At 45.3% G+C, this 14,550-nt stretch overlaps 1 protein-coding gene across 3 annotated transcripts in view; it reads left to right on the plus strand.

Annotated features, from left to right (window-relative positions):
• Positions 1–14,550, plus strand: part of cntn1a (contactin 1a) — a 66,757-nt gene that overhangs the window by 28,319 nt on the left and 23,888 nt on the right. For 2 of the 3 annotated variants that reach the window (XM_086299188.1, XM_086299189.1), the window contains exons 2-3: positions 5,054–5,188; positions 8,323–8,361. In XM_086299188.1, the coding sequence (XP_086155314.1) occupies positions 5,134–5,188; positions 8,323–8,361 (94 nt within the window). In that variant the 5' untranslated portion in view covers positions 5,054–5,133. Of the gene's footprint in view, positions 1–3,850; positions 3,910–5,053; positions 5,189–8,322; positions 8,362–14,550 lie in introns of those variants that run through there. The other variant, XM_086299190.1, reaches the window with a different exon arrangement.

Genomic DNA, 14,550 nt, shown 5'->3' on the forward strand with positions numbered 1-14,550 from the left:
CCATGTTGAACCAGTCTTATGTGTTTTTACAGTTTTTTACTCAAGTAACATTTCTTAATGAGGTAGATGAGATTCTTCTTCTTCTTTCACTTTGTACTTGAATGCTATAAGAAGGCTTTTCGTGGTATCCCCTAATCTCTTAAGTGCATCTATTAGGAACATTTATGATTAATGAGTTACAGCTATCTACAGTAGCAGTATAGCTGCAAAGTGGAGAGAGGAGAGGTTGAGTTCTAGTAAACGGCGGGTTTTCGGCCTTTCCCTGACACTAAGAGATGAATGTCTTCAATAGATGAGCAGAGCACCCCAGGTTTTCGTTCCACAACAGCAGTGTTGTTCTAGATTAAAATGAGTGTTTGCGTTGTTTGATTGCCGTTCACAAAAGACCCCCCACAGCACAGAAACTGGTGCTTTTGAAAAGTGTTGCTAGGATACAATCCAGCGTAAAGATGAAATCCCTTCTCTGCGGCTTTCGAGGAGCTGTGCAGCTCGGACATCATGTCCCAGCATACCGTGCACATGGTATGGTTTACAGTGCGTCTGCCTGTTTATGGCGCGGCTCATTTTTGTGTGCGTCCCCGCCATGCGTCGGCGTATTAAAACGTTTAGTCATACAGTAAGTCCAGCTTTGTTTGTGTCATGCAAAGCTGCCATATTACATGCACTCTCTTCTGTCATAATCCGTTTTTCTGTAATAAGACTCCATTTGTCTGGCGAGTGCTGATATCTCAATCCTACTGTCACACCTCTGAGTCTCTGCCAGCTGACACCTCAGGCTGTTCACAAAGAATCAATAGTGTCTGCCTCATGTTCAATTATACTCTAATCAACACTCACCAAACCAGAATGACCTCAGACAGGTCTGCTGGTATTGAGCTGATGCTCAGTGCTGTAACACCAGAAAATTAATATATGAGTGTAGACGAGGCCTCCAGGTTTGGGTTGATTGACAGACAAAACTGTGGAGTAAATTGGAGAATTTTCTCTGTGTTATTACTCTGCCGGCTCTCAAAATGTCAAAAGATGTAAAAAATGTTTTTTTCTTTCCCTGTGGGTTCGTTTTGTGGGCAGTACAATTTGAATTTCTTCTAAACACATGAACCATTTCCAGTGTGACCTGATTCTACACCCTTAAGTAAATAAAGATACTGAATTAACAATTTCACGCCAAATATTTTCCACCTTTATGTGATCTCTCCTCCGCTTCTTATCTCTGTCAAAGCTCTCTTTGTGTTCCGTCACACACACACAAACACACAGCTGTTGCTTTTCATATTGTGTTACTGGGAATGAGGCTGAGAGCTGGTGGCGTGGCGTTAAGATTTTAGGGGTAGTGAGTAAGAGACGAGACGCCTGCTCAGCTTAACCAGCGCTCAGGGTTTCTTCAGGAAATTGTCCAAATGCCAATCATCAGGTGTCAACCTTTCAAGGATCCGACGCCTTTGAGGCTGACGGGAATCAGAGACGTGGTGAAGATGAATTTTCACTGTCATGGTCCACGTAGTGGCGACAAATGGCTAGTTAAACTTGTTATGTGCTGTGACACAAGTTGATCGTGATTCTGTTTCCACGTTAGAGACACTGTAATGCTGTGATAAGAAGACTACACTTTGAATAATAAAAATGAAAAATAATAAACACGCACACACACACACACACACACACTCACACACACACAGACTCAGAGGATAGGGAGAGAGAGAGCATAGAGAGTGATAGAGAGAAAAGGATGAGTCAAACCAGGAGGATCAGGAAGCCATGACAGATACTTCTAGAGTATGATGTTTTTATGATTGATTGTGTTTATTATCCCCCTGTTACCTTACCCTGTGTTCTCAGGAGTGAAGAAACAGGTTGGGAGTGATAGTGGAAAAGAAGAGAGGAAAAAAGTGTGGTGTAAAGGAAAAGTATAAGGGAAAAATAGGCAAAAAGAAAGGGATAGAAAGGAGGAAAGAGACAGAGGAATGAAAACCCCAGAAATCCGTTATGAGCATGCACTAGGTGATGGGCAATGGTGAGGAAAGAAACCTCCATCAGTACCAGGCCATCTATCGCAACCGGTTGGGGGTTGAGGGGGAGAGAGGGAAAAGGGTGAAGAAGGGAGGGAGAGGGTTGTGGAGGTAGGTGAGAAAGGCAGAGAGGGTAATGGAGGGAGAGAGGAGGGGTGAAAAAAGGAGATGGGGAATAAGGTGGAGGAAGAGAAGGCAGCTTTTGTTCATGATTATGTGATGAAGCAGCAGAGGTCTTCTTCTGGAAAAACCTGAAGCACTTTTTTCTTCTTTTTCAGAAACTGTTCCTGGAGCTGTCAGGGGTTTTTTTTGCTTTTTTTTTTTTTTTTTTACTTAAACGATTGTTTCTGTGTTCAGCTCCTTGAATTTCTTGAACCTTTTGTCCAGTTCTTCAAATCTGGCTTTGTTTCAGTTCTTTGTATTTCTCCTCCTGAATTTTCTTTGCCTCATGCTTGTGTGTCTTCTTCTGTTATACTGTGCTGTGTTGTAACTCCTGATTTCTCTTCTACATTTCTTGAATCGTTCCTGTACTTTAAGCTAGAGTACTTGGAGCTGTTGATTTTTCCCCCCACAATTTCTTGGATCCTACACTGCATCTCTGCATATTTTCCCAGTTCCTCCTTTTCTTCTTTCCTTTTATTTTCCTGGGCTCCATGGTTTTTTCCCTTGACTTCATTATAAAAAAGTCTTTTTGTTCTCCAAGTATTGGAGAATAAGTTGGATCGCCCTCTGCATTTCTTCCTGTTGCTCTTTCTCTTTAAGCATTTTGGGATTCCTTGCCAGCGTGTCATCAAACATTACTTGCAGCGCTTGATGCTTTTTATCCACGTCTTGGAGCTTGCTCTGCATTTCTGTGCGCTGTGCAGTGCTTCGTCAAGTATTATTTGCAAGCTTTCATTATTTTCTCCATATCTTGAATCTTGAACTACAGCTCTTTGTGCATTTCTTCAATGTTGTAGAGCTTGTAGTGGAGTTGTCTGTTTTTAATAATCTCCTGTTTCTTGTCTTTAAACACTTTTACATTTCTTTCCAGTGCCTGTTGAAATGAAAAGGCTTTCCAACTGTACAACATTGATTGCCAAGAAGTAGAGCTGGGCGATATGAGATTTTTTCATATCACGATATGTTTTTTTCATTTCAGGCGACAACGATATCTATCACGATATAAGCCAAATAACTATATTTGTAAGATTTAAATGTGCTGTTGCTCACAAGTAAAATGTGAAATAATCAGCAGCTTGTTTTTATTTAAATATTTATTTCCCATAATAAGTTCAACAGGGTAGATGTACTTAAGGAACATGAGACTTTTTCAGATAAATAAAGGCAAATATTGCAAACTACACAAAAGCAGCCGCTAAAGCGTTTAAGTTTCAAAATAGAACAAATGAAACAGACTAAATTGTCAATTCCACTTAGAAACAAAATATTAATTCTAAAAATAAATCTTAGTTTGTTTTACAGAAGAACAGACAAAACTGACTAACTTTTGTCAATATCAAATAAACTGAGAACTAAAAGGAAATTCTCAATCTCTCCTTGTTGTATAGCTTAGCTTTTCAAACAGTTTTAACAGTTACTTTAGTCTGACAAAAGCCGAATGACGAATTAGCGCTTCCAGTCAGAGACTGAGGCTACGTCCACACGTACACGGGTATTTTTGAAAACGGAGATTTTCCGTTTTCGTTTTAAAAAATAATCCCGTCCACACATAAAGGCAGAAATGAAGGAAAACGCTGCTATGAACATGCCAAAGCAGCAGGTGGCGCTAGATTCCTAACCGTGCAGAAATGTTGGCCAATCAGAAGTCTAGAATCCTCGGTGGGAAAAAGTAAACAAAGCTGGGGCATAGAAGCAGAACCGAGTCGTATGTGTGGAGGGACAGTAACTGTGTGTATATGTAAGCATTTAAACACTGCAGAGAGTAGAATTAACAGTAACAGTATTGTAGAAATTCATTTCACCGAAACAATAACGTGGCGCACAGTGTGACGCATGCACCAGTTTATTGTATTTCCAGACTTGCTTTCGGCACAATTTACAGTGCACGCTACTCTGTTTTTTGTCAGACTTGAAATAGCCGAAATACCTTCACACTACGGAACTTCTATGGCTCTTCCGTTCGACAATCTCTCCGGCATTGGAACCATCATCTGTTTACTTTTCGGTCACGCTCATTTCCTCCATTACCCGCTGGCTGCTTCCCAAACAAACACACGTGCGGCTTGGCACTTGTGCTGTAGTAACAAGTCACGCGACATGACGCTGCGGCTGTGATTGGTTCGGCTCTGCGCTACTTAATTTAGATTGGCTGACCTTTTTTTATTTTTTATTTTATTTTTTTAAGAGGACAAGAGCGGCGAGGTCTATCGCGATAGCTTAATTTCTCTATCGAGTAAAAGTCATATCGCGATACATATCGTTATCGTTCTATCGCCCAGCTCTACCAAGAAGCTTTGTTATCACACAGAAATTATTGCCCAAACAGAAATGTTCTTATTTTTTGTGCCTAGTTATTCTTTTTCCCCTTTCGTTCTGTGTCATTTATCCTCCCCTATCACCTCCTATGTCATGTTTTAGTGTTTTTTATTCAGATCTTCAGGTGTTTTCTCATATGGATCTGTTTTCTTAGTTTCTTTTTGTTTATTCATTTATGGTTTTAAACTTTTGTCTCTTGCATTTTGAGCCTTTTAGCTCTTATTGTGTTTGAGTTGTAGATACTCTGTGATTTGTGATAGTTTTCCCACTGATTTTTTTATACTGTATGGTTACTTCTGTGTTCATTTGTCATCCTCTCAGTTAGTTCCTTATTTACTTTGGTAGCTGACTCTCTTCTTGGCCTTGTTCTTAGTTATATTTGTTTCCTGTCTCATTATCTTGACCGTCTTTAGCAGATTACGTTTTGTTAGTCATTATTTTGCCATAGTAATCAAGCCAGGGGTTGTTTTTATAATCTATCTGTGAACTTTGTACTGGCTACAAAATTGATGTTTCTAACTGTCAAATTTTCTGCTTTTTTTCCTTTTCTTCTTTATCTCTTTTAGGAAAAACAAGCAGTCCTGCTAATGTTCCATCAACTGAGCTTCTGGCTCTAACCCCACCAGGTGGTCCTCAATTCAACATCATGTTGCACCTCACCCTGCTGCTCCATCTCCTGGTCCTTTCATGCAGCTGTTCGGGTATGAAGCACATTAAACTCAAAGAAAATAGTTAGACAAACAACCTCTGAGGTTAATTTGAATGACAGAAATCATACTTGACACTGGTGATATGCTGCATTTAGCTGAGCAGTTGCTCCCTGACAAGTTTCTTTTCAAACAGTAATGCAACATTCAAAAGGACTTTGCCATTTAGCTTTGCATTTTGAGTACTGCTGCGTAAAAACCTGGTTGTCGGGGATTCTTTTGGCAGTAGCAGTTTGTCAGTAAATAGTGTCTCATGCACACTTTGACAAGCGGTTCCAGCTACAAAGCGTAAAGGATAAAAATCATACAGGTGGCTGGCAGCACGCATAGTAGCACACTTGTCAAAACTGGATTGTCAGTGTGTCCATGAATGAAGAGCAAGAATGACAAAGTGTGAACGAGCTGCTAAATGCCAGCTCCAAAGGACATTATGAAAACTAACGATGCTGGCAGTCATGTGTGCTTCAAGAAATTTTTTTTATAAAAATGTAATTTTAATCAATCCAGTTAAGATGGATTTTGTTGTAATCCAGCAGAGAAATCTTAACAGGTTTAAGTAGTTACAGCGTAGCATAAATTCAAAGGATGGCAACAAGATGATAAAAAATGATACGTAGGCTATATCTGATAGGCCAAAGCTGGCAGTCGTGTGCCTCTGAGGGCAGCATGTGGCTGTGCAATCTGCTGTGTTGGAAAGAAAGCAAAGTAGACAGAAAACAGCAGGCCTGAAAATGACCTGTCTAAAAAGGAAACAACCTTCTCTTTGTCTCTGTGTCCCTATACCACAGGCAGTTCTCGCTTGTTTGAAATTTGATTTCACATGAGCTAAAAAATCAGAGCATGTGGACTGTGACTCTCTGGGCTCTACACATCTTTCTCAAAATCATTTTACTATGATGATCGTAGCGTATGTGCATGTGTCCTATCTCCTCCTTAACATGTGAGTCAATCTGAATGGAATGTTGCACCAACATTATCACACATGCAGCGCTTATTAACTAGGGGTGCAATGATACACAAAATTCATGGTTCGGTTCGGTTCGATACTTTGGTGTCACGGTTCGATATTTTTTCGATACAAAAAATGTTCATGCCTTTTTAATTTGGCATGAACATGCCAATTTGTCATTTATTAAAATTATAAATATATATTTTAACTCAAAAGTACAGTTTTTAAATTTAATGTTGCTGCAACAACAAGCCCCCGCGCTTGGGGCTGGACGGCATCAACACGTTAACAAGCTAAGTGCGCTAACGCAGTAGTTCCCACCCATGTAATTGAGCATTGCGTGGCACATCCGACATACTGTTTTACTTTTGTCCATGACGCGCTTACCTTCAGGGTCATGCTTCACTTGAAAACCAAGATAGTTCCAAACGCCAGATCTGAATGAGGGTGGGGGAGGTTCAATTTCGGGTAGCGTTGAGGCAGTTGCCATGTTGCAACGAGCTTAGCTTCTGTCTTGCTAGCTTGCGCTGTGCTCAGTGGATCTGCACTCAACAGTGCAGCCTAGGCGGAGTAGTCAAACGCAGAACCACTGAACGCTTAACACAGACAGAATCGTCAGAAGAAAAGTTGATAAAATAAATAAAAAAATTTGTATTGTTCGATACATATGCGTACTGAACCAAAAGCAGTGTATCGAACGGTTCAATATTGACACAAGTATTGTTGCACCCCTATTATTGACGTCTATTTGCTTTAAAAAAAACAACAACTTCACATATGGATATAGGGCTGTTCGATATAACGATATATATCGGATGAAGATATAAAAATGTCTATCGTTTAATTTTACGCTATCGTTTGTTTCGAGGTGTCGCAAAATAAACGTTTACGGCAATATTTTTTTCATTGTTTTGATGGTCACTGTAGTGGCTATATTAATTTCCTAAAGTTCTCTCTTTCTCTTATATTTAATATAACCACACTACGGACGGACAAGCGCCTGTTTTTATGCGTTGTCGTTAGCAACAAAGACGGTAAAACCACTGCGTGTCTGCTTGTTTATTTTCCACAAACCTTTCACAATAAAGCGCAAGATCCTGTTGAGATTTTTCAAAATAAACTGAATCACGTGAAAGAGTATGCAGAGTATCTACGGATGAGAAGCAAAAAATAGCCATCAGGTGCTAAAAAAATAAACCTTAGACTCAAACGTTAGAACAGGCTTTTCCCCGCAGCACGTCGTGTAATAAATACTCACAAAAGAAAACGGCGGCCTTTACAACTTATGTCTAAAAATATATCGTTTCATGCATCAGTTAAAACACTCGACTCCAGGTACACGACGCCCAGCTGGAAACAAGTCGAAGTTGAGCAAGTCGAGCTGCACGAGATTCACAGAATTTACAGAAAATGTTAAAGTTTTGTGATTTATATAGTTATCGGACGATAGATGTCTTATATCGGGATATGAGATTTTGGTCATATCGCACAGCCCTATATAGATAACATACATTAAAATTCTTTGGATTTTTATATTCATCATATACCCTGGCTCACAGGAGAGCAGCAATGTAGCAGAGAATTACTGTAAACCCTGAAGCATTTCAGTGTGATCAGTAAAATCTTGAAGTCATTTATAAAGCCAGTGATGAGAGTCTAAAACAGGGGTATTATCTTGTCTTTTGGTTTTTGTTTTGACGCCATTAGCTGTATTTTGTACCAGCTGCATGCATCGTACATGATTAACTAAAGTTCAAATCCAGGTATATGGCTGCTTCATCTAAGCAGACAACAGCCAAACAGCAGTCTCTGGTCTTTATTGTGGGTAGAGAACATTGGCTTGACATTTTAGTTTAGCCCCAACAAAGATTAATGTGACATTACTGCCATGACAGTTGGGCAAAAGTCAAGTACACACTAGCCTACAGCAGAAGTATAGGCAGTGAGTGTGTGCGTGTCTGTGATTCTGTGGTTCAGTTGGCCCATAATAAGACTTACACTGACACAAAAAGTATAAATGAAGTCTAAATATAGAACTGTGTTGAACACTTATGATAAATGTTTTAGTATCTGGTTGGTAGGACTGCTTTCTTCCATTCGGTTGTACTTTGTATTTCATATTTACAGAGCCGAGATTGTACGCTGGCTTGACTTGACATTCTTTTGTTAAATGTTCCAGGTGTGTCTGTCATTGGGGAGGTACCTGACTTTTATGGAGGTAAGTGTAATTATATGTCAAATATAATTATCAGCGTATATTGTGCTGGGATTCCCTTTAACAAAAACATTCATAAATGTCAGAGATCAAGTTTTGAGGTCACAGAAAAGGCCACAAGCTTATGTGTCATGTGTTATGTTTTCTGAATATCTTTTGACACTTGGCCATAGACATATTTCTTTTGCCAATGTGCCTTTGAATCTTTTTGAGCATTCTAGTAAATGGAGACGGGTTATCAAAAGCAGGAATGTACCAAAATTCAAAGGCTCGTTTCCATCTGATTTATATTTTCTAAACCAGAGACTGTCTGCTCTGGCAGGTCAGTGGAGTTGTGGCCTTCTTGACAGCCTCTGTTTTTAGTCAAGGCTATGTTACTAGACTTTTTGAGAAGGGTTTTGATTTCTTTTTGCATTAAAAGAAAATAGCTCTAACTCTTTACTGGCATTTGCCAAGTTTTCTATTTGCTGTCCCTTCCTACAGAAATAAAAACACTTTGGTTCTTTAATGTGTTTATTCCTGCAAGACGTCAGGATGCTGACCTCTGCTTCACCAAATTTTACACAGCTGCAGATGCAGCTGACATAGTTCACGAGGACACGTTATTTTAAAAAGTCTTCTGGTGAGCAGACACTTTTCACATAAAATACAACTGCCTTTAAGGGTTCAGCATAAAAACAATACAGTGTAACTATTATAAAGCATAGCTTTATTTATAATATAAATACAACTTCTTTTCATTGTTCTCCTTAATTACAGTAAACAGTTCTCAAGCTTTTGTGTTACGTTGATCAACTTATTATTGCAGATACTCTTAAAAGCCAAGAGAGGAAGTAAGTGTGCTACAAATGGGCTTTCACTGTTTTTTGTCCAACCCCTGCCAACTGAAGTGGTCAAACTACCAGAGAATTTCGCTTTCAGGATTCCCATTCAAGCAGTGACAGATGGCTCCCTTTCTCGTCCACAGTGGGATAGGGTTAATGAAAAAACCCAGACATAATGTTTTTTCCACTGTTTCTATTTCTGCATTTCTTCTTCTTTCAGATGTACATTAATTCTAATAGAGATGGTTTGGATCCAAGATGTTATGCATATGAACCTAGGCTGGTATTTAGAGCTAGGGACTGTATTTGAGCTGTCAGGCTTCACCGTGGTGCTATTTGGGGGTGATAGATGAGACAAAGAAGGGAAATAATGTGCATTTCGTCTTCATATATGTAGACGCACACATACACACACACACACTGTAAATGTAAAAAAAAAAAGTCATATTTACATTTACATAATTGATTGAGACAGCCTACATATTTATATAGCTAGTTTACGAACCATTATACTTTATACTTACTGATAGTTTTGATTATTTGGTCCTAAGGTAGGAGAGGCTGTAATTTCTGTTCCCTTTCAGTCGATTCACTCGGTACAACACATAAGTATGGGATATCACGCCCTCGCGTGTCCTGGCTGAAGAAACCTTTATTCACGCCTTTACGGCAGATGACGTGTGATGACACGCGCAAGGCCCCGCCCGCACATATAGCCGCTGCCATCACCGTCATCCCTCAGTTCTTACGCTCTTCACCTCGCTGAGAACACCTCTGCTGAGTTGGGCTAGCTAGCTACTGCTAGTTAGCTCCGTTGTCTGCCAACTTGAACCTAGCTTAACTGCCCCTGTTGGTGTTAGCCTCCACCGCCCAGCTGGTGCGTAGGCTGCCCGCGGAGCGCTATTTTCAAGTTTTTCTTGTGCAGCGTTTCGCTTTGCGTTTTGGGAATGGACTCCAAACCGAAGCGAGCAAAGCAGAAATCTTCTGTTCGCCCCTGTCCTCAGGGATGTGGTTTCTCTTTGCACGACAGCGACCAGCACGATGCCTGCCCTGTCTGCCTGGGGATCGTCCACGCTAGGAGAGCGTTGACGGAGCCCGAAGCTTGTGCGTTTTGTCGCCAGCTCCGACGCTCGACCCTGGAAAGACGGGTGACGTTTGTGGAAAGAGTGCTGGGACGCTCGGCTGTCGCACGGCATGACCCTCTTCTTTCCGAGTCTGGAGCCCCGGCTTCGTCCGAGTCCGAAGACGAAAATTTTCAGGTCGATGTCCCCGCGATTAGCTGGGCTGACCACATGGAATACGTTGACGGGTTAGCCGATGACGGACCGGAACCATGCAGGAGCGCTGACGGGCTTCAGCCTGGGTTGAAGCCCGCCAGCGCTCCCCAGGAAGACGATGACGTGCTGGACATCGGCCTGGACATCCATGGTTTGTCGGAGGATGAGCAGGAGAGCTCATTGTCGACCCAATATGCCGCCGCTGCTGCGCCGGTCGGCCACGATGACACCTCTCTTTTCTCCCTGTTTCGCCGTGCCGCTGAGAAGCTGCAGGTGGACTGGCCCTCTCCTCCACCAGCTCGGAAGCCGTCGCGGTTTGCGGGTTTTTTCCTTCCACCGGAGCCCGCAACGGCCAAAAACTGCCTCCCCATGTTCCCAGACTTTCTCTGCGAGCTAACAGCGTCATGGGACAAACCTCTGTCTACCCGCGTCACTGTGCCCGGCTATGGACAGTACATGGAATTGGACGGCGCCGAGGGAGCTGGTTTAGCTAACCCACCCCCTATGGAGCCGTCTCTGGCTGCTTATTTGGCCCCGTCCCATAACCATGGTGTCGGTGGCCCCGCAACTCTGCCGTCCAAGCACTGCAGATTCTCGGCCTCGCAGCTGGAGAAGATTTATCGGGCTCAGGCCGGCACCGCTCGAGCCATGAGCTCCGTCACCATGCTCCAGACGTACCAAGCAATGTGCCTGGCGGAGCTTGGATCGCTGGTTCCGGAGGACAGCCCGCTGTCACCTCTTCTTAACGAGGTTAGAGTCACCACGGATTACATCCTCCGTGCGTCTCGCTGTACAGCGCTCTCCCTGGGCAGAGGGATGGCTTCGACAGTGGTGGCGCAGAGGCACCTGTGGCTGACCCTCTCCGACGTCCCTGATAGAGACAGAGCTGTGTATCTGGACGCACCTGTGTCTGCGGCTGGGTTATTCGGACATTCACTTGAAGCCATTCAGGCTAGATTCGATCTGAGGAAGAAGCAGACGGAAGCTCTGCGCGACATCATCCCCAGACGCCAGCCCCAGCCCAAGCCCACTGCTAGCTCTCACAGGCCCGCCGCTCCTCTGACAGCTGGCAAGAGACCGGCGCCCACTGCTGGAGTGGGAGGGCCGCCGGCGAGAGCACGTACTCCGGCCCGAGCTCCACGCCAGTCGGCCTGGGGCAAAGGCCCTCCCCCGGGCCCCCGACGGGACCCGACGCCCAGGAGGAAGAAGCCTCAGCCCTCCTAGCTGTGATTGCGAGTGGGGAAGGGATCCGGCAGCAGGGAGACGCTGCTCTTACCCCTCTGTTGCCGCACAAGAGGTGCCGCTTAAGTTCTGTTCAGGTTGTCAGCCCCAGAAGGCGCTGCACTTCCCTATCGCGGTCTCCCAAGCACATAACCCCTGCACACGGTTCAGATGTGTTGAATGTTCAAGCGACCACATCGAGTGTTCCCGCTGTTTTTCATTGTTATGCCCCGGAAAAGGTGCACCCAACAAAATGTATAAATGTACATGTTCCCATGTTGCAATCAATAAAGAGTGTTGTTTACTCTCAAACAATCTCAAATGCTCAACCTGCAGGTGAAATGAGCCAGGTCAGGCAGGGGATGCAGTCCCCTGCAGACACACTGGGGGGCGACGGCGCCCCGCCGTCAGTGCTGCAGGCCAGCCGGCTGGCTGCTCACTTCCCTCAGTGGCGCGCTTGCGCCCCCTCTCCGTGGGTGCTGCAAACCGTTGCCATGGGTTACCGGTTGCAGTTCCGGGTCAAGCCGCCTCGTTTCCAAAGAGTCGTGAACACGATTGTCAACCCCGAGGCAGCCTTGGTACTCAGAGAGGAAATACAGGCACTATTACAGAAGAGAGCAATACGGGTGGTCCCCGCTTCGGAGACGGACAAAGGTTGGTACAGCCGTTATTTTGTCATTCCGAAGAAAGGGGGAGGGCTTCGTCCCATCCTCGACCTGCGAGTCTTGAACACGTACCTGCGAACGTACAGGTTCAAGATGCTAACACTCAGACAGCTCCTGAGTGCAGTCGGCCCGGGAGATTGGTTTGCGACAATCGATCTAACAGATGCTTATTTTCATGTCGCTATACACCCGAAACACAGGCAGTTTCTGAGGTTTGCATTCGAGGGCGTAGCCTACGAATACCTAGTGCTGCCGTTCGGGCTGTCGCTCGCTCCCCGCACCTTTACGAAATGTGCCGAGGCAGCGCTAGCGCCCCTCAGGAAGAGGGGCATCCGCATCTTGGCCTACCTGGACGACTGGGCTCTCGTGGCTTGCTCCAGAGAACAGGCGGAGACGCAGCTGTCGCGGGTTCTGTCACACATTCAGACACTGGGGTTCTCTGTGAACTTTCAGAAGAGCTCGCTAATCCCAGGTCAACAGATCGCTTTTCTCGGTCTGGAAATATGCTCTCTTTCCAGCCGCGCACGGTTGTCAGAGCACAGAGTGGCCGCGTTTCATCGCTGCCTCGCTCAATTTCAGCTGGGACGCAGACTGCGTTTCCAGACGATGTTGCGCTTGTTGGGCATGATGGCATCTATGATCGCCGTAGTGCCGCTTGGGCTGTTGAAAATGAGAGCGTTTCAACGCTGGACTCTCTCTCACCGTTTGTGTGCTTCGCGTCACCTCCGGAGGAGGCTGCCGGTAACTGCGTCTTGCATGCTAGCTCTCCGTCCTTGGAGGGAGCCCGGGCTACTGCACCAGGGCTCTCGGATTGGGAGGGTGTTGTTTCGCAAGGTGGTGTCCACAGATGCTTCCCTAAGTGGGTGGGGAGCGCTGTGCGAGGGTGCGTCAGTGAGAGGGATCTGGTCCGCGGCTCAGCGCCAGCTGCACATCAACCACTTAGAGCTGTTAGCAGTGTTCTTAGCTCTAAAGCGTTTCCGTCCAGTCCTGCAGGGCCAGCATGTCTTAGTCAGGACGGACAATTCAACAGTGGTGTCTTATATAAACAGGCAGGGAGGAACACGCTCTCTTCCCCTGTTGCAGCTGTCTCGCTCTCTGCTGTTATGGTGCAGTGTTCATTTTCTGACTCTAAGAGCCACCCATGTCCCGGGCCACCTGAACCTGGGGCCGGACCTTCTCTCCAGGGGGGGTCCTCTGGTGAGAGAATGGAGGTTACACCCTTCAATAGTGGCTCAGATTTGGGATCTATTTGGCGAGGCGCAAATAGATCTTTTTGCTTCCAGGGTGAATGCTCACTGCCCCCTGTACTTCTCCATAATCGACCACGATGCACCCTTGGGCTTGGACGCGCTAGCGCACCAATGGCCAGACGTGCTCCTGTATGCATTTCCCCCAGTGGAAATGATATCTCCAATTCTGGAGAGGGTGCGTCGGCATTCCCTCTCTCTGATCCTGGTGGCCCCTTGGTGGCCCGCGAAGTCGTGGTATGCAGAAATAATCAGCCTGCTTGCAGCAAGTCCTTGGCGGCTTCCTCTCCGCAGGGATCTCCTCTCTCAGGCGGGGGGGGAAGTGTTTCATCCGCGCCCGGATCTGTGGCACCTTCATGCTTACCTGCTGAGAGGTTAAACTTGGTTGCTAAGGGTCTGCCACCTAGTGTGGTAGCGACGATTCAGAGCGCCAGGGCCTCGTCTACTAGAGGCTTGTACGCTTACAAATGGCGAGCCTTCGAGCGATGGTGCCAGGACCGCCACACTCTCCCATTTCAGTGCTCTATTGTGGATGTTTTGACATTCCTGCAGGAGCTGTTGGATAAAGGCCTTTCGTTTTCGACGATCAAGGTTTATTTAGCGGCTATATCTGCTTGTCATATCGGTTTTGACGGGGTGACACCAGGTGCGCATCCCCTCGCCGTGCGTTTTCTGAAAGGGGTTCGCCGGCTGAGGCCCGTGCTTAAGTCCAGTGTCCCGGCTTGGGACTTGTCTTTGGTGCTGGAGGCCCTTTGTGGCCCTCCGTTTGAACCCGTTGAGTCGGTAGATATGAAACTTCTTTCGTATAAGACCGCATTACTTCTCGCTTTGGCCTCGGCGAAGCGAGTGGGGGACCTTCATGCGCTGTCTGTGCATCCTGCCTGCACACAGTTTTCTCCTGATGGCCGCAAGGTCGTATTGCGTCCGAATGCCGCCTATCTTCCCAAGGTCGTGCCTG

The sequence above is a fragment of the Aulonocara sp. 'chitande type north' Nkhata Bay genome, linkage group LG7, assembly GCF_057382095.1.
Source record: "Aulonocara sp. 'chitande type north' Nkhata Bay isolate Kocher_YH1m ecotype deep benthic linkage group LG7, A_spYH_male_GT1.1, whole genome shotgun sequence".
NCBI lineage: Eukaryota > Metazoa > Chordata > Actinopteri > Cichliformes > Cichlidae > Aulonocara > Aulonocara sp. 'chitande type north' Nkhata Bay.